This window comes from Aythya marila, assembly GCF_965140915.1.
Source record: "Aythya marila genome assembly, chromosome: 7".
Classification (NCBI taxonomy): Eukaryota; Metazoa; Chordata; class Aves; order Anseriformes; family Anatidae; genus Aythya; species Aythya marila.
This window is the reverse complement of record NC_139048.1, coordinates 13,810,163-13,833,775: the sequence shown is the minus strand read 5'-3', so window position 1 is coordinate 13,833,775 and position 23,613 is coordinate 13,810,163. Positions and strand designations below refer to the sequence as shown.

The 23,613-nt window shown below is 42.7% G+C and overlaps 1 protein-coding gene across 7 annotated transcripts in view; it reads right to left on the bottom strand.

The window, feature by feature from the left end:
* The window catches only part of BTRC (beta-transducin repeat containing E3 ubiquitin protein ligase), a 118,730-nt gene that overhangs the window by 71,611 nt on the left and 23,506 nt on the right, over positions 1-23,613 (bottom strand). For 5 of the 7 annotated variants that reach the window (XR_014317913.1, XM_082764809.1, XM_082764811.1 and 2 more), the window contains one exon: positions 19,210-19,317. The exons of the other annotated variants lie outside the window; for them this stretch is intronic. Coding sequence is in view for 4 of the 5 variants with exons in the window: in XM_082764809.1 (XP_082620935.1) it covers positions 19,210-19,317 (108 nt within the window). In the remaining variant the exon portion in view is untranslated. The remainder of the gene's footprint in view (positions 1-19,209; positions 19,318-23,613) is intronic. 7 annotated transcript variants of the gene reach the window in all.

The window sequence follows — 23,613 nt, the reverse complement described above, 5'->3', positions numbered from 1 at the left end:
AGAGTGCAGGATTTCAAGCAGAAGTGTGCGTTTTGTGCTTGTGCCTCCTCGCCCCCAAAATAACCTGTCCTTTGCAGAGCACGGCTCTGCCTGATTTCTTCTAGAACCAGCTTCCAGCCCAGCAGCTTGGGAGGCAGAAGTGGTGTCTGTTGGTAAAAGGAGGAGCAGCAGCACGGCAAAGCAGGGCGAGCAGAGGAGCAGGGTGCCCGCTGCAGCACAGTCATCAGCCGGGGTCCAGACAACTCAGCTCTGCTGAAGGGGAAGAAGAGGCACAGCCAGGAGATGTGGGATGTAAGCTGTTTGTTGGGAAAAGGCAGGGAAGGGAAAACAAACACACACACACGCTTGGGATGTCATCAATTGGTCAAGAGGATTGGGTGGAAGTCGAGGCTTGCAGACCAGCTACTGATCTTTGTTGGTTTTTGGTTGTTTGTCTGAACAAGATACAGGGCTCGCAAGGCACCATGACATCTGGGATGCTGTAACTAGGGTTTTATAATGGAAATCAATCCTAAACGGGCCTGATAAATCGCTGGAAGAAGCCAGCTTTTAAAAGTTTTCATGTGAGGCCTCTGCCAGGACCAAGTTATTACATTAAATCCAGCCTAGAAAGGACTGTGATCGTAAAAACACTCCAGCTAGAATCACATATCTCCACAAAGGAATGCCAAACGTTAAAACTGCTCTTTTCTACTCATGAAATACAGTTTACCAAGTGGTGGGATTCAAAAGAAGGTTTAAATTTTTGTGCTTTGGAGAAAAAGACCAAGGGAGAGAAATGTAAGAACCCGAGGTGGGCGCTGTGCATCTCCTGGACTCATGGGGTTGTTCATTCTTCTTGGATGCTTTTCCACCAGTCATCCCCTTCCCTACTGCAAGTGCTAAGATGTTTTCCCACTCCAAAGAATCTTTTTTATGGAACTGAAAGCTTGCCTTCTTCTTGCCTTTCAAACCATTTAAGATTCTCCCTCCAAAAATCGCAAAAAGGAGGAAAATCTGACGGTGAATCACCAGCCCTTAGTGGGAAATTCCTAGCTACTGCAAAGCATCAAGTTATCTCCTTTTTCTTTAAGCCGAGCATCCGATTTTAAGAGCGAGCAGAGGACCGTTTTGCATTCATTATCTTTATAGGTGGCAAGGCTAAGAGGTTGGCTGAACAAAGACCAGACAAAGACTGCCAAGTGCATATGGTGGCTCACAGCTTGGCGTCTCCCCACTCTACAGCACCAACGCAGCAGCTCCAAGCGCAGCCCATTACAGAGGAGCGCTGCTTGTGCACTTTTTGTCGGCAAGCAAGTTACGCTCGGTGAAGACAGAATGACTGGAAAGTCATCACACTAAAAAAAAAAAAAGCACAGATGTTTGTAACTCCCACTCGTTTCTCACGAAGAGGGAAGCCATCGATCCAGGGGCAGGTACAAGACCCTGCGTATTTCAGGACTAACCGTGGCTGCGTGGAAGCAAGTGACACTCGACAGGGCAACGCTTAGCCACGGCCACGGGAAGAGCACAAGATAATGGGCTGAAACGGGGCACCTCGATATTTCTCCTTGCTGAACAAGGTGGGAGGAAGGATAAAAATGCGCGAGGTCAGAGCAAGGTTTGCCTCGGCAGGACTTGGGCGATGCTCTCTGCCACAAGAGAGGCAGACAAAGGGAGGAGCTGCTCCGAGCACCCTCTCGTGGTTACTGAAACGCACGTCTCAGGCACAGAGCCGGAAAGGAGCACTTGGTATCCAGACGGTATTTTGGGTGTACTTGCCGAGAATATTAAAGATCTGCAGCAATTATGCTTGATACGTAGTAGACGAATGATGGAATTTATTAGGGTGAAAGGAGCAAAGAAAACCAGTGCAGACCGAAAGCTGAAAAGCCATACAAACTCTCTTTCATCAGGGAAAACTAAAAAATCCCATAACCTTCCTTCGCAGACTAAAGCCAGACTGGCCAAAACCGTTCGCACTGAACTCAAGGCTCTTTTATTTCAAACAAGGATGAGAAAGATAAGATGAGAAGTGCCAAAGTCTCCAAATCAGCCGTGGTGAGATAAGTAACGTGTACGTGCGCACACGGTTTCCACAGACAGGCAAAACAAATTTTTTGGTTTTGATTTGCCCAAGGTCACACAATGACATTGGAAGTGCTGGGAAGAGGAAGCAGCAAACCCAAGCTTACTTCTCATAACCTTCACAATTTCTCTTTAGCAGGAGGTTCCTGCGAAAAGGGGCTTCGCCCTCCATAGTTTGTTTCTCCTAAAATGGCTCCTGTCTGTAACGAGAGCCTTTTAAATCTGATTTGCATTTAAAACTTCAGCCTGTAATTAACAGAATATAATTCCGAGGCAGGTTGTCTTAAAGACCACTACGAAATTATTACTATTTAACTCTCCCCGTGAAGCCTCCTCCGCCGCTAAACACACCATGCTACAACGCATACGCAGTCCCCAGACTGAAGCACTTGATGGGAGATGACACGCAGCATTTTGTGTACGCAGCCCAGCAAAACACTGCTGGGAACGAGCTATAATACGTGGATAAATGCACTCCCAGGGACTACCAATTGGGCAGAGCTACCTTTAGTACCGCCTCGCTCGTCATGGTGGAAATCAAAGCCCTGCCAACTGGGGGAGGCTTTCTTTGGGGCTCTTCTGCCCGGCACTAATTATAAAACTGTACAGATGCAGCTTTTTTTTTTTTTTTTTTGCTTTTTTTTTTTTTTTTCCGAGTGCGGGGAGCTGGGGGTGGGGGAGAAGTGTGTGTCTATGCGAGGAGCACAACTATTTTTTATGCTTTCAAATTCTTAATCCTGTTTGGAGCTGTCAGTGGGGGTTAATGGAAGCCTTGGATAGGAGAATTCCAATCTGGTTGGCAGATGGATAGGTTGGTTATAGCTGCATAACTATGTCTTGCCTGCAGGCACAATTCAGAACACTGTTAAAGCAATATAAAGTCTCTGTCAAGCTGAACCATTTGGATCAGTAGCAAGGAGAAATAATAATAAAAAAAGGAGTTCATTTCTGGGCCTTGCGCGTTTATGCTAGTATGCAGAAACTGATTAATTGTCATCGTGCGCTGGTCTGCTATACCTCGGATTTCTACTTCTGGAGTAGATTTTGCATGCTAATATAATCATTCTCCCTCTTGAGACATTAGCAAATAATCAAATGAAAAACAGGATCATAATTTACTGAGATTCGGGCAATTCTCTATGCAAATTTGACTTGTTATTGCTGCTGCCTCGTTAATCTGAATGCCTTTGACAAACTCCTTTGATTTATGAACTCATGACAACTCCAATGTGTATATATTTTGCTAGATTGACATTATCATTAAGAGTGGGTGGACTGAGCTCACATGAATGGCTGATTTTATTCGCTGGTGTCTGCTGCTCAACAGCTGAGCATCTCCTTCTCACAAAGCCCCTGAGCGCCAGGCTCTTCCCATCTACCCATCCATTCATCATCTCGATGTTAATTGGCCCAGGCTTTAAGCAAATTTTCAACACGATTTAAAGGCACGATGACACTGATTACTGACCCTCTGCCATACGGTGCCTATTGATTAACCTGACAGAGATGATGAGCTGGAGGGAAACTAGGTGTGCGCGGACCTCAGGGGGAAAAAAAATATATTGTTTATGCAGGCAAAACACTTGTCATTATCCCAAAGGCCAGAATTTGTGCTGCACTGGCCCTTAAAACACACTATTGCTTTAAACACCTGCATCCAATACAGAAAACGCTGGCTTGCTGTGGAAAAATGATTACAAATTTGATGTCATGTGCAGTCTGTATTTTAATCGAGTTCCCTGATAAATAGACCCCCTCAAGCCAGCCAAGCCTCTCTCCAGCCATCGCGCGCGTATCCATCAGTTGGAGCAGAAGCCGGGGCAGGGTGTGTTTTTAGTGATATCAGCAGATCCAACCGCGTGGAGGAAATCTACTTGGGTATTTCAGGTCTCTAAGCAAATAATACAGTGGGAACACGGTGTCCGAACGGGTACAGGAGAGTAAATATTTCAAGGGCAAACCGGACGCCAGGCGTAGCCACCTCGGTGCTTGCTGCCACGCTAAAAAAAGGTGCTTTTCACACCAGTGAAATACTCCTTTTCCCTTTTTCCAGTGCGAACTTGTTGCTACGACCTGACCCTCAGGCTCCTAGGTGCATTCGGATGTTTTTGCAGAGCTGGAAAATCACTGGCATGCTCCTTAATGTTTCTTGAAGCGTCCCCACGATGCACTTGCTCCTCCTCACCAAGGGCAGAGGGGGACCGCGTTGGGTGGCTCCTGCCTGGCTGAGAAAGGAGGTACATCAGCATTCTGCCTGCAGACTGGTGCTAGATGAAAGGAAAATGAAGCAGAAGGCCTGCTTAACCCCTGCCCAGCCCCGGGTTAAGCCTGTCAGTCACCGCACACTTCTTCTTTCCCAATTCACGCCAGCAGCCTGCCAGCAGCCCAGATGTTTCTCTTGTTTGGTCTGGGCGGGTTGCTGCCCCAAGATGCTACGAAACCGTCTCCTAATTTGCATCATTGATCGCAGGAAACAGGACAAGGAATCGCTGGGTAAAGGCACGGGGGGAATTAGCTGCAATTGTCTGATGCCCATGTCAGGCAGAGTGCACTGAGAAGGGGAGGAGAGAGGGAGGGAGGAGAGAAAAGAGAGAGATGTGTGGAAATAAGTGCCAGGCTAAGACTACAGGCACATATAAGCCTTACGTTCCCTTTCCAATAACCTTTGTAAGTGATAGATGAGTCCAAGCCCATTGTTATCGTTAAGGGACTGTCAGCATCCTGATTTTATAAATGCTGTCTGTCAGTTTATAAATATCTCAGCCATTTCAAACAGTGCCTGGATGAATCCTGGCATAGCCAATGTCCGCCTGAAAGCAGTATTACTGTTAAAAAAATTACTGGGCTAACCCCCACTTAAAAACACTTAACAATAGCTTCTCCTTTTTCGCCTCCCATGAGGCCTGAAGTATTCAAATTGAGGCTTATTTAGCTAAGTCACTGCACTATATAAAAGCGGTCCTTAACGTTGGTAATGTTGAGGGGAAAAAAAAACAAGTGTAAAAACATCAAGTTTGAAGGCAATTCTCTGCCTGTTCGGTAGATAAAACAAAAATGACAGCTGTAACACACAGGGAGATCCACAGCAATGAAAATGCAGAGCTAAGTATTAGAGCCCATTCCTCTTTGGCATTTGCTGCTCCGAACATTCCCCGAGATTAGATCCTTTTAGAGAACACCATAAATTGCAGTATGTAGGCACAAGGGGGTGACTTCAGCCCGGAATGAAGGCACAGGCAAGTTTCCCAGCCCTTCCAAGTTTCAAGTGAAATGGTACTTTTACACGGGGTTTATGGCTCAGCATCAGAATGACTGAGAGTGAGCAGTCGCTGCAGCCTGTCTTGCAGCGACTTGCTATCAGAAAAGCAAAAGGAAAACGAGCACGACTGGCCTTCCAGCTCACTGCCTGCTCTGCAGACTGGCATGCATGCTTATACCATGATTATACAGCTATTATCCCGCTGCACGGATCCTGCTCGGGATATTTTTCTCCTCCACTGCATTTATGAACTCCTCACAAGGACTTCTGTCCCTGCCCACCCTTCCCAAATGTTTACATGGTGCCTAAAGAACTGAAGTTCGAATTCGTGCCCAAGCAGCTCAGGTACCTACCAGAAACTGAATTCTTATAATTGAAGCTCTGACAGCAGTGAAAATGGAAAAGCACAGCACTGCCCCCCCAGCCAGCCACACACACACATGTTCACACAAGTCCCAGTTTGGTTAATGCAGCCCTCAACAAGAGTTTCTAATTTTTTTTTCCCAAATAAAAAGGAGAGGATTCTTTTTTTAACCTATTGAATGGTGCCTTCGTATTTTTCCTTACTTTTCATTCACATCAATAATTTGCAGATTAGAAAAAAATGCACGTTTTCAAAGCAATGAGATGATAATGGAGCTTTGTGACAGCAGGAAGAGTTTCTTACCAAGCTGATTTAACTTATTAATTATCGGATTGTTAGAAAGAATAACTAAAAGGTGTGGGGAGTCTTAACATTGTGAGAACAGCATATTCAGTTTAATGTTAAAACATGAAAGACATGATAAACAGGCATCTTGAAGAGCACGGATCTGAGTTGTAGTTAAAAAATCCAGCAGAAATCCAGGTGCAGGGAACTAGCCATTTAAGGAAATTCTTTTAAAAAAAAGAGCTTCACTTTATAGACATTTCTCAAACGAGAGGGAGAGAGAAAGAGAGAGAGAAAATATGGCTAATGAGAACAGTCTTTCCACGTTCCCCGGGAAGCAGCCCTGCTTAACATTTCTGTTCTGTGAATTTAAGAGAGTCAGCAGTGGTAAATTTGTTTTTAATATTCAAGCTTTCAAGCCTTGCAAGCTAGTTGGCCAATGGCCCTTTCTATTCCAATGTTTGTTGGTGCCTTATTTACACAAGCATTACATCCGGAGAGCCTTTGAATATAATTTCACGTGGATTAAGGGAAGAACATTTGCTTCTGCTAATCAGGACATCTGGTTATTTTTGTAACTCAGACATCTGCATTAGGCAGCTCGACTTCGCCATTCTTCATAACAAGGTTAGAGCTTAAGAAGCCTTAAGGACCTCTAGCTACATTTTATTATTTGCATTTTTTCACAGCCAGCTCTGCTTCAGAATTTCTTTTCCTAAATAGCACAGATCGATCAGCACCTTCATAGGTATACATATGCTTTCAGAGCCAGCACTTTCTATGCGTGATTTTACAGCGTATATCTCATACTCCAAGATTTTTTAGTAGTTCAAAGCTGTCTGCGTCTTTTTGAGGACCAGAAAGCACACATTTCCAATAAGCATGGATGAAAACATCCAATTAACCTTATGATACACATAATATGGGTAATACCTCCAAATATCCAACCAGGCCACTTATGTAAGGCTGGTGTCAGGACTTGTTCTGCATCTGATTATCATGGGGCTTCCCTTTGCCTCTGCCTAGCACGCTACCCTGCATCTCTGCTCCCCACGCTGCACAAAAAAAGCATTCTTCCATTTCTGTTCTTTAGGACCTTAACAATTTCTCCAACCTTTTCAATTCTTGCTCGAATTCTTGTTTAAACAGTTTCGGCGGAGGTTAATTTGTCTGCAAGACTGCAGGACTGTGCCACACATACTTCAGGAAGACAGATTTCGCATGCAACAGAAGCTTTTTAAAGAAGAACAGAATCAATCACGGCTTGACTCTCGCTTCTTTGTTGGTTTCATTTTGCTACATTCCTTTCACAAAAATTCATTTTCAACACTCATCTCAGGGCGCTGAAGTACTGAAGTTGGAAATTATACACACTCATTCTCGGTTTGCAGGATTCTTCCCCTTCCCTCCCACGAATCACAGCTTTTATCGGTGCTTTTTTGCTTTTTTACATCTTCAAAAAAGATGTTTACTTGATTTTCCCTTACGTGTAAGGGGGAAAAAGAAGCAAAGTCTGCTTTTACAGGCTGTGAACATAAGCCATCATCCAAAAAAGGTGTCAAAAACGTATTTCTATTACTAACAAGAGTTATCAAGAGCCAACAGATCTTGGGAGAGTTTTTTAAAACTTTTTATTTATTAAAATTCTCTAGATACAGATTAACTTTCTTGGTACAATATTTATTACAGGTTCATCTGCATAGGAACCGCAAGTGCTCTGAGAACTGGGTTGTAAAATTGGCTGGTTTTGCTGTAGATTTCATCTCCTTCTTGAAGAATGATTTTCTAACTTTTCATAGCTACCTCCCTCAGAGGACCAATGCAGTCTCATCAGTCTCACTCTAAAAGCCCTTTCCCCTCCAACCTTTGGTCATCTCCTCCTTTCTTTATTTTAATATTTTTTGAAATCTCCCATTCTGAGCTCTGCTGGCAAGTAGACCAAAATACTTCCACTACTCACTGCACCTTTTCCTTAGAGCCCTTGGTTTGCTCACTCCCATACTTCTAATTCAAGCATGCTGCCCTCACCTTACTGCACTGTGTCATGATTTTCTTGGTCAGCTTTGCCTTTTAACTTCTTATTTTTCATTGCAGGAAAGAGGAAAAAAGATACAAAAAAAAAGAAAGCATGAAGCAGACGTTGTCTGCCAAAGTCAAAATGGCAGCATGAAGGAAGAATCCTACATTCTGTCTTGCGTTAACTTTTTAATCACATTTCTTCCCCCAAATATTAACTGAATGCAGCTCACTTGTTTAAAGAAAGGGCTATTCAACAAATTCACTGCAGTGTTAAACTGATGGGAATTCACAGCATATATCTACACCACAGCCCGTAAGGGCACTCATGTCTTTATGCTGTAGACAATGCTTGCCAGGTGAGCCTCCAGCTAAAGCAACCTGGTTTTGCATCAAAAAAAAGATTCAAAGTACTAGAGAGTTACCACGGAGCCATTTGGGTGATACAGCTCCAACTTCCCGACGTTTCTCATGGTTGCAATTTGTCCAGGCAGGTCTAAGTGCTTTGTCTACCTTCTGAAGCTACGCTTAGTACAGGAAGCATCATCCACCATAGGACTGCGGGGCAAATTTGGTTAACTTCCAACACATGGTGCGTCCATTTCCATACAGCACTGCTGAAAAACCTAAATTGCCAATATACCAAAAGGTGCAAGTCTGAATGCGTCCTAACCTCCCATCCCCATTAAGCAAAAAAATATATTTTTTTTCTAATAAAAGAATGCGAAATTATGGACCAGGCACTGAACATTTTAATATTTTGCTAGCAAGCATTGTGACCTTACGATAGCTAACACCCAAGAAAGAAGCCCAGGTCCTCCCAATCTGGCTACACCAATTTAAATGTGGTAACACAAATCCCTCCTGTAACATTTCAATTTACAAGCTCGCCGTTAGGTTCTGTAAGTACAAAATCACGCCGACTCCAAAGCCCCATTTTCTTGTAGCAATAGAACAAGGAGGTACGAAACGTCGCTGCAAATCTCACCGCCCTGGGTAAGGATGAAGAGTTGGACCTGCTATGGAGACCATCAAATGAAGTGGGTAGTCAAGCAATCAAAGAATGAAAGATAAAGGTGTAGATAGAAGCGCGTCTTCAGATACCTCGGGGCTAGCAAACGTTTTGTTCCTATAGGAAATTATACAGCTCTAGACCATCAGCTGGTGAGATCCACTATTTGCAGCTTTTCGCTCCAACATGAATGGCTTATTAAACCTACAACATATCTGTTTTAGTTAACTTCTTGGTGGAGAAGGGCCAGGAAAACAAAATGTACTTAAATGCTGATTTTTTTTTTCCAGGCTGAATGCCTTTCATCCAATAAGACATTCAAAGCAGTGACCCAGCAAATGGATTGAAAAAGCAATCTTCCGTCTCAGTGCCACATTATCATTCCTATTCAGTATTCTCGGTGAGATATCTCAATCAGCTGGATGTGTGTGTAAGTGACAGCGCAGCCCATTGCTGGGTTAATTAAACATTTGACTTTAACACCCTCCCCGTCATTAAGCAAATAAAAACAGATAATTCAAACTGCACTTCATCCACGGGGTACACAACATACATGTCAAAATTAAGAGAGTCCAAGGCCCTCAGGGAGTTCTACTCGGGGAGGTAATCAGTTTAAATCTTATCTGGTTTATCAATTATTCTATTGATTAAAGCAGGGTGATTATACAAAACTCCTTCTTGCCACATGGGATACATGTCAGCAAAGCAGGACAACACAGGGAGGCTCAAAAACGATTTGAAGAAAACACAGACAGATGAATAACCGTCTATTAGTACATGCCAGCAATCCAGAGATGGAAAACCTGGCTCTTCTTTTTTAAGCAAGCCCTCCCAAATTAGAGCGCCGACGTTGTTACTTCATCTGCTTTGAAATCAGATCTATACGTTGAAAGGGCAACCCTTCATTTTAAACGGGCAAGTTCTTCCCCAGCATTTGAAACGCGTTTTATTGATACTGATCTTGGAACATAACAGACACCAAACAGAAGAAATTCCAGACTTTTAAAGGCATTGTACTTATCCATCAATGACTCTCAAAAAGCAGATGGAAAGGGCATTCTCAGTACTTGAATTCTCCTGCATGTATCCATGGTATAGCCATAAGTAAAATGCTGCGTTTTAATGTTTACAGGGTGACAGCTCATCTCAGACTTAAAAACCTCATGTTCTAAGGGTTTTGGAGATTTTCTGCCTTGCTTTGGAGGGCTGCAAAACATTAGCAACCGTGGGAGCTGCCATAACCGCGTTTTCCAAATCTTCACAAGCCCTTGTGCAAAATCCCATTACAGCAGTCCCCAGTGCGGCTTCTCGTGCATTCAGCCACAGTACACAAAGCAAATCCCAGCACTTTGCATTTTCTGCTCCTGGATGAAGAAAGGTTCAAAGGACCACCATTCCTCCTAGGTGTGTGAGCCCTCAGTTTATGAGCGCAGTCCCATCCTCACTACCTTCCCAGCAGTATTTTATTTCAAGTTTTACTGTCAGGTCGTAAACTGGATCCTAACTTGGCCTGCTCAAGACCTTGCTTTACATACATGACCCAGGGACCATTTTAAAAATGAAGCGCTGCAGTCTAGGAAAAACCAACAATTGCAATTTATTACTAAAAGTTCCCTCAAAGCAGAGGATTAGCAGTAGAAAAAAAGATCAGCCTTAAACCAGGGACCTTTTTCAAAATACTTAAGACTGGTAGCACAAATTATTTATTACTGATCTAATCACATCTCAATTTTTAACCAGGACAGAGGGCAGGAACCACAGTGGTCACACCTCTGATGAGCTGCAGGGCCCCAGCATTCCGCTTGCCAGCATTGTTGGAGCTGCAGTCACAGGAATTTTAAGAAATAAGGCCAGCTAACAAGAAGGCCTGAGGTATGTTCTTGCCCTTCACCTTCAGAAAGGGATTAGATGCCGCTCCATATTGGCACCGCATGTGCATCCAACCATCCTTCAGCCTCTTCTTCACGGCTCTCTTTTCTTCTTTGGAAGCAAACTAGAAGACTGCATTAGCATGCTGTATTTTACTCTCACCACTAGAAATACTGAGGGTGCTATTTGTAATTGTATTCTTTTAAGAGGTTTGTTCTCTGCAGCTGTTTTCTGCTTGCAGTGTATTTTGTGTAATCAGCACATCATCATAAATACATTGGCTGTTCCCCCGAGGGAAGCTGTCACTGTTTAATTTACAGAACAACCTGGCCAATGTGAATTCTAACACTACAGCACTATGGCAAGAAGTTACCACACTCGGAAAAACAGGTTTCTATGAATTTTTATATCAAGAGCTGGTCCCAGGACAATTTAGGTTCTAGAAATAGATTGTTTTTAAAAGCACTTTATACACTGGATGGAATGGATTCTTTCCCACTTACAGCTTCTTAAGGCAGCACTGAACTCCACCTCCACTTTATTTTGTAGGTGCCAACCCCAATCCCCATAACATAACCACCTTCACTTCTGAATTCTACCAAAAGAAGGCACTGCAGGTAGGTATCTTAAACTGCACACCTTTTTTTTTTTTTTTTTTTTAATGAAGAACAACCCAAAACATCAAGGTGTTAGCTGTCCTCATTTCAACAAGGAAACGTACTCTGTTGCAAGGTCAAATGTTATTACCTACATCAAAAGGTTGCTGCACAGTTTATTACTCTGAAGATGCCATAGAAGTGCAAAGCATATTGCTGAAAGACTAAAAACGTATGCGGCTTTATTGGCTGAACGAAGAGTTGCTTCCTTTGTTTGCTGGATATAAGGCTGTATTTTAAGAGAATAAATCACAAGCGTTGCTTTTTTTTTTTTTTTTTTGTAGAAGGTAGAAAAAAGCCTGACAGCTGATCATACTATATGCGGCCACAATTTAGCAAATTCCACTATGGTGCCAAGTTACACTGGCAATCATTTAAGAACTAAACACGAACCCCAAGTAAACCTTTCGGCACGACACGAGTTACTTGGATATTTTATTTGCAATGTCTGCTAGAAGCAATCTGCCTGGCTATTTGGAAAGGGACCCAAGGAGGCTGACAGCCTGATTATTTTATACATACATTATACATATAAAATATGTAAGATATATTGATAAATGCCAAGGAGAACCAACTACAAATGTAAATAAATCAAACCCAATTTAATGGATAAAATTAGTTGGGAATTGTCCTCAAAAAGCAACATAACTATTTTGTACCAAAAAAAAAAAAAAAAAAAAAAAAGCATCAGTTTTCCATTTGAGGAAAAAGTTAAAGTTAATCTCTCAGTTAAAGAGATTTCATTGAAACTGAAAATCCAGAAGTTCTGTGTATAGCAGCACTTTGCTGGTTCTCAGCAGTAATTAGGAGCCCAGTTAAACATCACCAGACACAGGGCAAGTATACGAGCATAATAAAGAATCACACACATCACAGAGTATTGTTTATGTATTTTGACAAGCACAGTCTAATTTTACTTAGTTTGCAGAGAATGCTAGTTAATTATTTTGGTCTATTTGAAAAGTAACAAAACCTAAGGAACAGCCATTAAAGTAAAATAAATAACATTTTTTCTCTGGTACAGTTTGTGAGAATGATCTACCAAACCAACAAAAAGCTGAATGGGAATAGCTAAAATTTTATGGAAATAAAGTGATTGGGATCTCTAGGTAAGAAAGAATGTCTGACTATTTTTTGTGCACGAAATAAGTAGCAGTCAACAGAAAACCGAAGAAATAAAAAGAAACCCATCCCATGCAGTATAACAAAATACCTCTCTCTCCAAGCTAGGAATTAGATAGAAGCAAAGGTATTTTTATTAAGATTGAGCAAGTGTATTTTTCTCTGAGGATTTGGGTTTGTCCCCCTGGAATCTGCAGGGAATCAGCCAGATACCTGATTTCAGCGAAGAAATATTTAGTTTTGTTCTCCCTATATATGTGTGCATTTAAAGTTCTTTAGGACTATCTCTGTATGTTGTGTTTTACAAGGGTCGCTGAATTCTGACCAGCACTGGCTTAAAGATTGGATGACAAAGTACTTTGTGACTTCCCCAAATTCATGGGGAAATTCTGTATTTTTTTTAATTAAAATTGTATTTGACGTAACGGCTCCGTGGCAGTTCTGCAGAAATAAGCACAACTGATCTGGGACACCTGGCTGCCTCCGAAGCACTGCTCACAGAGTCCTCAAACCCTAAAGGATGCCTGTGGTGAGCACTTTACAGCCTGCTCCGTGCTAACTCCTTTAGGAACACACCAAAATATTTATTATTTCTGCCGGGGGACCGCAGCGGGCTGCGCTGAATCCCTCCTTTCTCCTCCTGAAGCCAGACAGATTACGATCAGATCGGCGCCGATTACGATTAGATGGACACTTCTGGTATTTCCAGGAGGGGTGACTACAACGTTAATTGGGGATTTATTTAGGGAAAAAAACGCCAGACGGGAGGCCGTGCAGTACCCGGCGGGGCCGGCGGGGAGCAGCACAGGCCGCGCCAGGCCTCACACATGCGCTGAGGCGGCGCCTCGCAAGCGCAGCCTGCTCCTAATTCAATTAGCGCAGGCTGCGGAAAAAAAAGAAAAAAAAGAAAAAAAAAAAAAAAAAAAAGAGTAATTCAATTAGCGCGTTGTGGAGCTCCGCAGTACCTCCAAGCAGATGTTCGCGATCCTTAGGAGCTGGAGCTGAGTTTAGAAGTACCTGGATGGCGGGCGGCAGGCAGCCTGCGCGCACCGCCCTGCCTCCTAACGAGGGATGGAGGCGAAAGGAGGGCTTGGTGGGCAGAGTTTGGTCCTGTTTTCCACAGCAATCGGCCAAAGTAATGGCAGTGCACTGAAGACCTTGCCCTCTCCTTCCCTGAAGAGCCCATGGTGCAGAAACTAGACCAGGGTGCAGGGGATTTTCAGTGGCTTAAGCCCTTAAGCAAAGGCAGCATCTCGCACTGAGTGCTCAGCACCTAACCTGAGGAATTAACAGAAAAAAGTGCAAAAGAATAAATGCCGTTCCCAACTGCTAAACTGTCATTTACTACACACCCCCAAAAGTCTCCACTTTGCCCCCTAAATGGGGGGAAGGCTCTGTGTTGCTGCTGCTGGAGCTGAGACCTCGCAGATCCGTCCCGAGGCCAGGTGAGCTGTGTGCTTCCCAGCCCAGTGCTGCTGCCAGACATCAAGGTCACCAGATTTAAACCCTAAATATCTCTTTTTACCAAACCTTTTCTCTCTCCACAGGGCAGTGGCTTTACTTTCTTTAAAATCTAAGATCCCAGCCTCGGATAACCTCTCCTGGTCTTCCTAAAATTACGCCCCTGAATGAGGGCTGGAGCCAAGTGCAAAAATTGCGCAATTAAATTTGGCTTCGTTTCTGCTCCTTCTCTTATCCCCTCTCATGCCTTTATAATCGCTCCTGCCAGGTGGTAAGATGAGGAGAAACATGAGAAACCGACGCCGAACACCTCCAACAAGAAACTTTGCTTAAAAAACCAGGTGTCACATTGTGGCAGTTCAATATTTCATAGCCAATACAAGGAATGTGCAACAACACTGCAACTTTAAATCTTTGCCTCCCGTGTCAGTCTCTCTCCTCTCATTGTAATGCCAAAGGGAACAGCAATCAGAGTGGAGATGTTCAACGTGATAGAGGTCAGGACACCGGTGGATCAACGTACCAGAAACACGACCTTGTTTATTTTTTTCCCCAGTATTATTGTTTACAGGGTGCTTTGCTCATGTACCTTGTGGTTCTTAGCTAAAAGATGAAATTACAGCCCAGGATGAAGCGCTCAGGCACACATCCAATTTGTGTTTCCATCTCAGAAAACAAAAAGCTTCTGAGGCCCTCGGGCTGCCATTCAAACTTGGAGAGGCTGACATTTTTAACAGCATGAAGCAGAGACTGGCAGAGGGAATGATCTAATGCATTTCTGACTTGTCAATCAAAGATCTCACCTCTGCTGTCTTGTAAACAGTTGGGGGCCACCTAACTACGATCATAAACAGGGGAGAGCCTGCCGCCAGCCGGGGGGTGCTGCAGCCACAAGCTCTGGCTATTAGCCACCAAAATTACCATTCTGGTTTAGAGGCTCCCTGTAAACAGCCCACGGGCACATTTCACACAGCCGCTGGGAGAGCACGAGAGGGGGGAATACAAAGCAGCCTTGGGTGAGGGAGGCCACATCTTGAGGCTGGTGGGGTGTGTGGACTGGACACCCCATCTCTCTCCCCACTAAGGTACCCATCTCCACCTATCAATAAAGGTCTCCCTCCAAATCCACCAAATTCATTTCTCACAAACACATTTCTAAGCATGCACAGCTTGCCCACCCCGCCAGACTTCAGCTTTAACCTCCTTGTAAGGCCATAAATAAAATACTACCATTACTACTCACATTTACTCTGCATTTCTCAGCAATAAAATGCCAACTTTTAAGGTAAGAGGCAAGGGCAATCTGAAGGAAACTAAGAATGACCATTTCTAACAATTTTTTTAAAAAATAGTTGTAAAAATAATGTGAGAAACTAATTCATTTCTATCTCATGGGTGCAACGTGCTTCCATTACACCAGACTGTTTACATCTTTGACACTCACCTTTCTCCAAAAGCGGTCTCTGTCCAAAGAAGAGGAGCAGTGTAAATCACACCCATACTGCAGAACCTTAAATACCCTGCAGTTTACTTCAATTTGACTAATGCAGCAGGATGCAGCCATTCTTTATGATCAAAGCCTCCACTTCAAGTAAGGCAAAATGTGAATTTCTGGCATTCCAGAGAAAAGCACTTCCATATTCATTCAACAAGAGGCGGCTACCTCCACCACAAGAAAGTCAATTCTCCTTTTCGATTACAAGAGCCCGTTAGAGAAGTAAGAGTTTCGGATCCAGCAAAATAAAGCTGATTAGACCACTTTTTGCTTTTTCACTGGTGCCTAGGCTCCAGACAAAAAAAAAAATAAAAAGTAAAAATAATGCATGACTCTTGTCCCAAAACATTTACAACCTACAGTGGAGCCAATATTTGTAAGTAGTGTCAATTGGGTAAAAATGAAGAGATGATGGACTGCTCTCCGTGATTACCCTGATACATAACCTTTGGCAAGACTTTTAAATTGCTCCTTAAGAGTCTGCATTCACACAGTAGCCTACAGAAATAAATTAAAGGAAATATTATGGTCTTATGCAAACCTGAAAGGTTTAATGCAGTCATTTTCTTGGCATCGTTGATGGGTGTAACTGTAAATCAGAATTTTCAAAGAACTGTGACTATGAAAAATAACATAAGCTGAGCCCCATAAGCATGCATGGAAAATATTTTAAAAGGGGGAAAGTAATTATCTTCAAATGAAAAATGTCATGAAAACAGGCACCTGTTGGCACATCTGGAAACTTCAGAAACATGGATTTCTAGGAAAAATATACTCTGCATAAGTTTATTTTTTATTATTCGGAGAATCTACTTGCAACCTAGCTTTCAGTTGTTTTGCAGAGTGACAGTACAGCATCCAAGACACCGAAAATGAAATGGCTGGCCTTTTTCTCTTTTTTTAAGCACCCTTTTTAACCCCCTCCCACAAAGCCTTATCAGAGTTCATGTTCCAATTTGCTGCCTTCTTTCACCGTGATCTCTATGAAATTCAGTTACACAACAGACTATCAGTTGCCAAGCCCTGAGATAAAAGATGTTTAAAAAAACAACTGTTTCTAGCTCCTTAATCCCCCATTCCTGGGTTTAGCCTTAAAACCTTTCCCACTGTGCGAGGATTGCCAAATGGAGCTAAGGAACCAGAAGATCCTGTTTTCACAGAAGTGTCTCCGATAATAAAAACACACAAAGAAGAAAAATGAAGTTATCTGACATATTAACAGAATCATCTCTAAATCGACTATCTGCCAATGTTTCCCATGAGGAGTCAGCAGGGCTTTAACTGAGCTATTCAAAAAGAGCCTGTTTCCACATTTCTGTCTGAGCATCTGAAGGTAAGCATGTAAATAACTAGACAAATTCAGCAGTGACTAAGTAGCCTTCCAGATGGCACCTTCTCTTTTGCCACAAGCAAAGAACATTGATATGCTTCTCCAGTTACTTCAAGCTTGCTAGCGAAAAAAATAAAATAACTTAATATGAGGAAAATTTGCTGGGGTACAAAGAAGTCTTTAATGCTTTCCTGAAGATTCAATACCAAAGAAAGCATTACAGAACGATGAAATATTTCAATATCACAGCTTCAAGCAGGCTTCAAACCACTCCCATTTAGACTACTGCACTGGAAAATGCAGAAGCCATGCCTCCTGGAGGGGAGTTTTCTGCAGACCATGCAAGCTAATGGGGATCAAAGCCCATTGAAAAAAAATGGGCTGAAATATGGATGACTCATTGCTGCAGAAGCTGTTACTGGCATTTAGTTTCTCAATAGGCACTAAATGAATTCCTCGGCAGAGTCAGTGCTATGCAGACTACTGGTATACCATTTTAGATGGCAAGGGAGGCAGCCTTCCCCAATTCCCATAGTCACTAAATACCCATGGAAATGTTTTGCTAAATCTGCAGGAATGCAAACGTCAAAGTCCTGATCCACTTCCAAGAAGGATATACATGGTAAATGGTTCAGCTTCTGACTCATTTGACCCCAAATATCAACGCAGCATATTAGCAGAAAAGTTACTGTACATAGCTATCGTTATCGAGAACATCTTGAGCTAAAAGAGGCAAGTTCCCCTTCCCCTTTGTAATATACATTTAATGTGAGTAATCAAAAATAATTCAAGTAGAAAGAAGTCACAATCTGAGTTTATAAATTGCTTTCAATATACTGCTAAGGTTCTCTAAAACCTGAGCTTAAAGAGATCTGAGATTTATTCAACAGCAGAAAGCCCAAAAAATAAGGCTCATCCGATTTAGTCAAATTATGCAAATCAGGATTAAAAGTAGGATTCTAAATTCTGCCTGTTGTCTCCAGAGTCCTCTTAGACTAATAAAAAGTCTTCTTCCCCCTCCCCCATGGAAAGCTCCACTAAAAGCTTGCTGCTTTAGCAGAGGAGGCCTGGCAGGACACCTTCCAGAGTCCATCAGTGCTGGTGCTGGGTCAGCAAAAAGAGTTGCAGCAAAATGATGTAATACACTTAAGCCTCCCCTGAGACTGAGACAATTATTTCCACTGTACTCTCCTAGTCCTGGAAGCAGGCAGCCAAATTCAAAATTATCTTTGCACGCAATCCTTTAGAAGCGGGTAACGAACTCCCAACAAAATGGTTCAGAATTTTTCAGGACAATTCTAGCCTATTCATTATGCCTGGTTTTGCAAGATGCTGGTGAATAAAACTCTCTGCCACAGGTTCGGTCAACAAATCCAGCAGCACAAACCTGGAAATAAACATTCATGCTACCAGGAACTCGAATGAGCGCACTCTCCAGAAATACTTCTAAGGTCCCCCAGTTCACACACAATCACCCAGAGAGAGCATCTGACAAGAACAGATCTCTGCAGTCCAGCCTCCTCTGCTCTCCTTTTTGTACCCACTTGCCAGCATAAAATGCTTGCAATGATCTTGAGCTTTAGATTTCTAGACACTAAGCTACCAGCTGCTTCACCCACAGGAGAGTAACTCAATTTTGTAAGAGTCACTGGTCACCTAAAGCATCTGAACAAACCCTGTCCAGCAAAAAGCTGTCTCGTGGCTGAGAAAAGCTGGACTAAAATTCAAAGGCCAAAGAAAACCAGGTTCCTTTACTTGCCATTTGACTGACAGCTGACTCGTACAAAAATTTTCTATAATCAAAGCGTCCAGACTATTGCTAACAAACTTGAAGGAAACAAAAGCTGGCATCAGTTATCACTGTGGCAATGAACCCACCCCCTCAGTCCTCCAAATGGCACACAGAAAATTTCGATAGGAAGGGAATCACTGGATGAACAGCCAGATTGGAGACTGTGTGATGGGTACTGGTTGCCAAATATAATTAAGTGCTGTATTTTTGACACAACTGAAAGCCAATGGAAAAAGATGATGGTACCAAGCCAATTTAGACAAAATAATTGTATTAAATCAAAGAAATGGAAATGCCCCAGTACTGAGCCACCCTGAATCTACGCAAGATGGGTTTAAATACTGGAGGAGCTCTGAATGACAAAGGAGAGGCATACAGTATGGAGCAGGATAAATGAAGGTAAAGCAAACGAAGTAAAGAAGCAGATGCACACATACATGGGTGGAGAGAAAAAGGAGGAGCGTGGAGAGACAGAAAGTACCTGGAAAGCTGGGAGTGCGCCAGTCCCTGGGTTATACAGGCATCGCAGCGAGGGCATGCTGTCCGCCAGGCTGGAGCAGCCCAGCCACAGAGATCTGGGCATAGAGCACTGCAGAGAAAGGACAACTATGAGATGGGACTGTATGAGACAGGATGGCACAGATTACAGGAACTTTCAAGGCTTAGCCAAATGGCATCAACACGACTGCAACTGGCCTTAAAGACTGAGACATCTTTAAGAGAACACAAACTGCTGGTGACACTTTCCTTTCGAGAAGGCTTTACGGATGTCAGAGTAGCAAGAAAAAGGCATCATGGATCAGGAAAGTAATTTTTTGATCAGCTTTCTACACCAATGTGCGAGTTTTTTCACTAAAAAAAAGTTCCCTTCCAATTAAACAGACCTCTTCCCCATGCATAGCACATTACAGGCACAAAACAGCACAAAGCAAGCAATTCTGCAAGGGAAGCAGAAAAGCAAATGACAACTTTAAATGGAATACTGGCAGGGAAAGAACAGGCTTTTTGTACATTGGGGTTTAGAAGGAAAAACCTGCAGGTCAAGGTGAACAGGAACTTGGTGACACTTTATAGGATTTTGTGTTTCTGCTTGCCTTGTTATTCATGAAATAAAATACGATTATTACAACAAAAATTCTGATCATCGAAAGCACAAATACAAAAAAAAAAGAAAAAAGGAGCCAAAGCAGCCGGTCAAGGAAAATACTAACCATTTTGTAGAGTTAAAGCCATTACTTCCTGAAATACAGGGAGTTGCTTGTTCATTTTAAATCGCTACTGCTAAATCTAGGGATGCATTATGACAGCTATTGCTTTTACCAGCCAGAGAATTTTTGATGCCATAAGCACTGCTGCATTTGTCTAATTACCGGTAAGGCAGGGAAAAACAAGTACATTGTAAATGGGCAGCTAGCTATGAAAACTGGAGGATGTGACAGATGAGATGCTAGAGGTTTCAAACCCTTGCACTCTTCCTTTTTGCAACCCTCCAGTCTTTTTTTTTCTTCCCATCCCCCTTAAAAAGGGGAGAAATCTGAGTGGAAAGGGCAGCTGGAATGGGTATGAAATGACAGCTGCCTTTTGAGCCACCATTTCTTGCTGCTCGTAAGAGGGCTGGAAAATCTTGCACTAGATTACTACGTAGGAGCAACAAAACCCATCTCTGAGCAGAAAGGTGATGGTCAACATTCATAATTTGGCAGTGCGTAGACAGCCACAGAGAGATTAACCCTGTCCATCACCACATTCTTTGGTTTATTCTGTCATAATTTAATGCTGCTGTTCCAGAAATAGTATTAAAAGATTACTGGGGTACAGAACCTATACAAGTGTGCTTTCTGCAAGTTTAAGGTACCCTAAAATAAATTGCCTACCTCATTTTCTCTCTTAAAACCTCTTCATCTTACAAAGACATGGGAACTCAAGAACATGAGTACTTTGTAGTATTAATCCTCACGTGAGATAATGCCCTTCCTGGAGGCAAAAATTTAGAGCCACAGTATTGTAACAGGCACCAGAACTGAGCCATGCTTCCCTGTCTGCCACCCTAGCCTTCCAGGAGACACTCACTCCCACATACAAACACCTTCCAAATGCCAGCAATCTTTTCTTTGCAATGTCATGTGTATGGCTCCAGCTATCAAAGCTGTTGTAATGGTAAGCCTTAGAAAAAAAAATAAGTGTACATCTACAGTTTACTTTTTATCCAATTTAATATTTACTTCAATCAAAGCTGGCTGTCAACACTCTCCAAGAACATCACAGTAACAAAGGAGATTAAGGGCAACGTGGTATCCCTGATGACATAAAGCAAATTTACTCGGTAAGCATCAGCTGTTTACCGTTAGCCATCCTAAGATTCAGGACATGATACAAATAAAAGAAAAAAAAAAAAAAGACAATAACTATCCTATGTTTTCGTGTGTGCATGAAGACTTGTTAGCAAAGTCTTGCCCCAGCCTTAGTTCCTCTTCCCTGGCTGTCCCATTCCTTGGGCTCACTCAATATTTCATCCTGCAATGATGAACTAGATGAAGACCTCATTGCCAATAAAGTAGGTTTGGCAAAATAAAAGAGGTCATTTTAAATATATGTACTGAGCAAAGCACAGAAAGAGAAGCAGGAAAAAGAAGGGCCACTCTGTCAGCAGCAATGCTCGCTTACGTTGCCTCAAAGTTGATGTGAGAGGTGGCTCCAGTCAGATGGAGACACTACAAGCAGCAGCTTGGGCTCTCCATTGTGCCAGGGCAATTACAATGCTATGTTCCTCTAAAATTGCCACCAGAAAGGAGAACATTGAGGGTCTTTTCTGCCCTGCACCTGCAGAGGACACTGGTACTCACTCATGTGCCCTCACTGCTTAGTATTATTCCAGAACTAGGAAGTACACAGTAAACAATTACCAACACCTCAGGTGACTTCTGAATCTGCTCCGGTATGTACCAAAATTCACATTACTGATACAGTTCTGTTACCCAGCTTAAAAAAAAAAGTGAAGATGCACACACACTGGGAGAAAATGTCATTGCTGTACTTGCCTGTTACCTACTGAAGGAAGCAGAGACTCTAAATTACTGCTGCTGACTGAAAGAGGCTTATTCACAAGCATGAACAAAAGGCCCCAGGTGCTTCAATAGAAACAGCTTGTGTGTAAATCAGATGAGTGACCCAACAGAACAACTTCATTTACAGCCTGATCTCAGAAAATCTCAACAGCCTCTGTCCCCAGCCACCGAGCAAGCCACGTGTCAAATGCTCACTTTTGTACTGTCAGCTCCACAAACGAGGGACCGGCCTCTGCGCTCTCTGCTTGAAAGCTGACTGACAAAATCCTCTCCTGAACTCCCAGTCAATCCGCATCGATTCTTCAAAACAAAGATACAGAGGCACCGAGGTTGGACCATGGCCAAATGGGAACGCTGATACTGCTTGCTAAGTACTGGGCCGGGGTGCAGCAGCCTCTCCACCTTCCTTTCTCCGGATTGCATTAAGGCTGCGGGTGTCTGCGCGCCTTCCTGACCCGGTGGTGCAAAGCTTTTAATTTATAACAGCTAAGCATCTTTAGGAGACAATAAGTAGCATTAGATAAGGAATTATTTGACGAAATACACATTTCTTTCGCTGCGAACTCCGTTCCCTGAACTCTGAAATATGTTTTCCCACTGCAGAAACGCAGAGAACAGAGTTGGAAGCAAGTTCAGCATCCTCCTGACAGAGGCTGGTACCAGCTGCTCCACTGGTGATTAAATGGGCTCGCCTTGCTTTGAATTCAAATAGGCTGAGCTGAGTGGGCAGTGGCACCCAGCTGAAGGGAAGCCGTATTTTAACCTACCCAACTCTTCTTGTAACTCTACTGCAGGAACATTTTGGACTACATCAGATGTTTTGCCACTAATAGCCTACCCTCTATTCCAATTATTTGATGTCCTAAAGACAAATCTGGGTACACATCCATTGGCTAAACTTTTGCCACTGCTAAAAATTTGTGATTTACTTTATTTCCTATTGCGTTACAGGATTATACGCTGCAATTTCAGGCTGCTTTTTGATCAAATTTGTTCTCTTCTGGTCCTTCGGCAAATACAATATACTACAGGTAACTAACACAGTTTTAGTAAATTATGTTACAGGTCAGAAATGTATCACCTTCTCCTCCAAAACTAACTGGTTCTACATGAGGAGAAAAAAAAAATGAAGTTGTTGAACCGCCACACTTTCCAATTATAGTGCACAGAAGGTGTGAAAATACAAATGCACTGTACTGAGCTCGCTGTAAGCAACAACAAAAGCTGAACACTAGTTTAAGGATATTTTCTTTATAAACACTTTGGAGATCTTAATTAAAAGTAGTATAGCATGAATGCCTTTAATTGTGCCCCTTTTTTCCATACTAAAGGGCAATAACCTACCTGAACCCTGCACTCAGCCCTGTGATAACCTGTGCATGTAAAATGCCTTTGATGTACAGGCAACATAACATACATTTGTGCACACCATAACAAGTCAGTGGCAAAGCCAAAAAGGAAACCCTTTTTTTTTTTCCCCAATTGCTAATTTTGGTCAACTGTACACAAGACTAACTTCAGCTGCTAACCATATCCATTTTAATCCTTTCCTAGGTCCGAATTATTCCTCTTCTATAGCACACTGTCCAGTGCTTCACGTAGTTCAGCTCTTGAGATAAACCAATACAATTTCTTCTCCTGGGAGATGGGGATTAAGATCCTGTTCACCCAATAATTAAGGAGCACAAGTAGAATGTGATGTGTTGACAAGAGAAGATGAAGAGTTTAAAAACAGAGAAAAGGGGCTTTAGCTGTTTGGTCCCACTGATCATAAGCGATGGAATTGGAAAGGGTTGTACAAAGAGAAACAGAAACAGGGC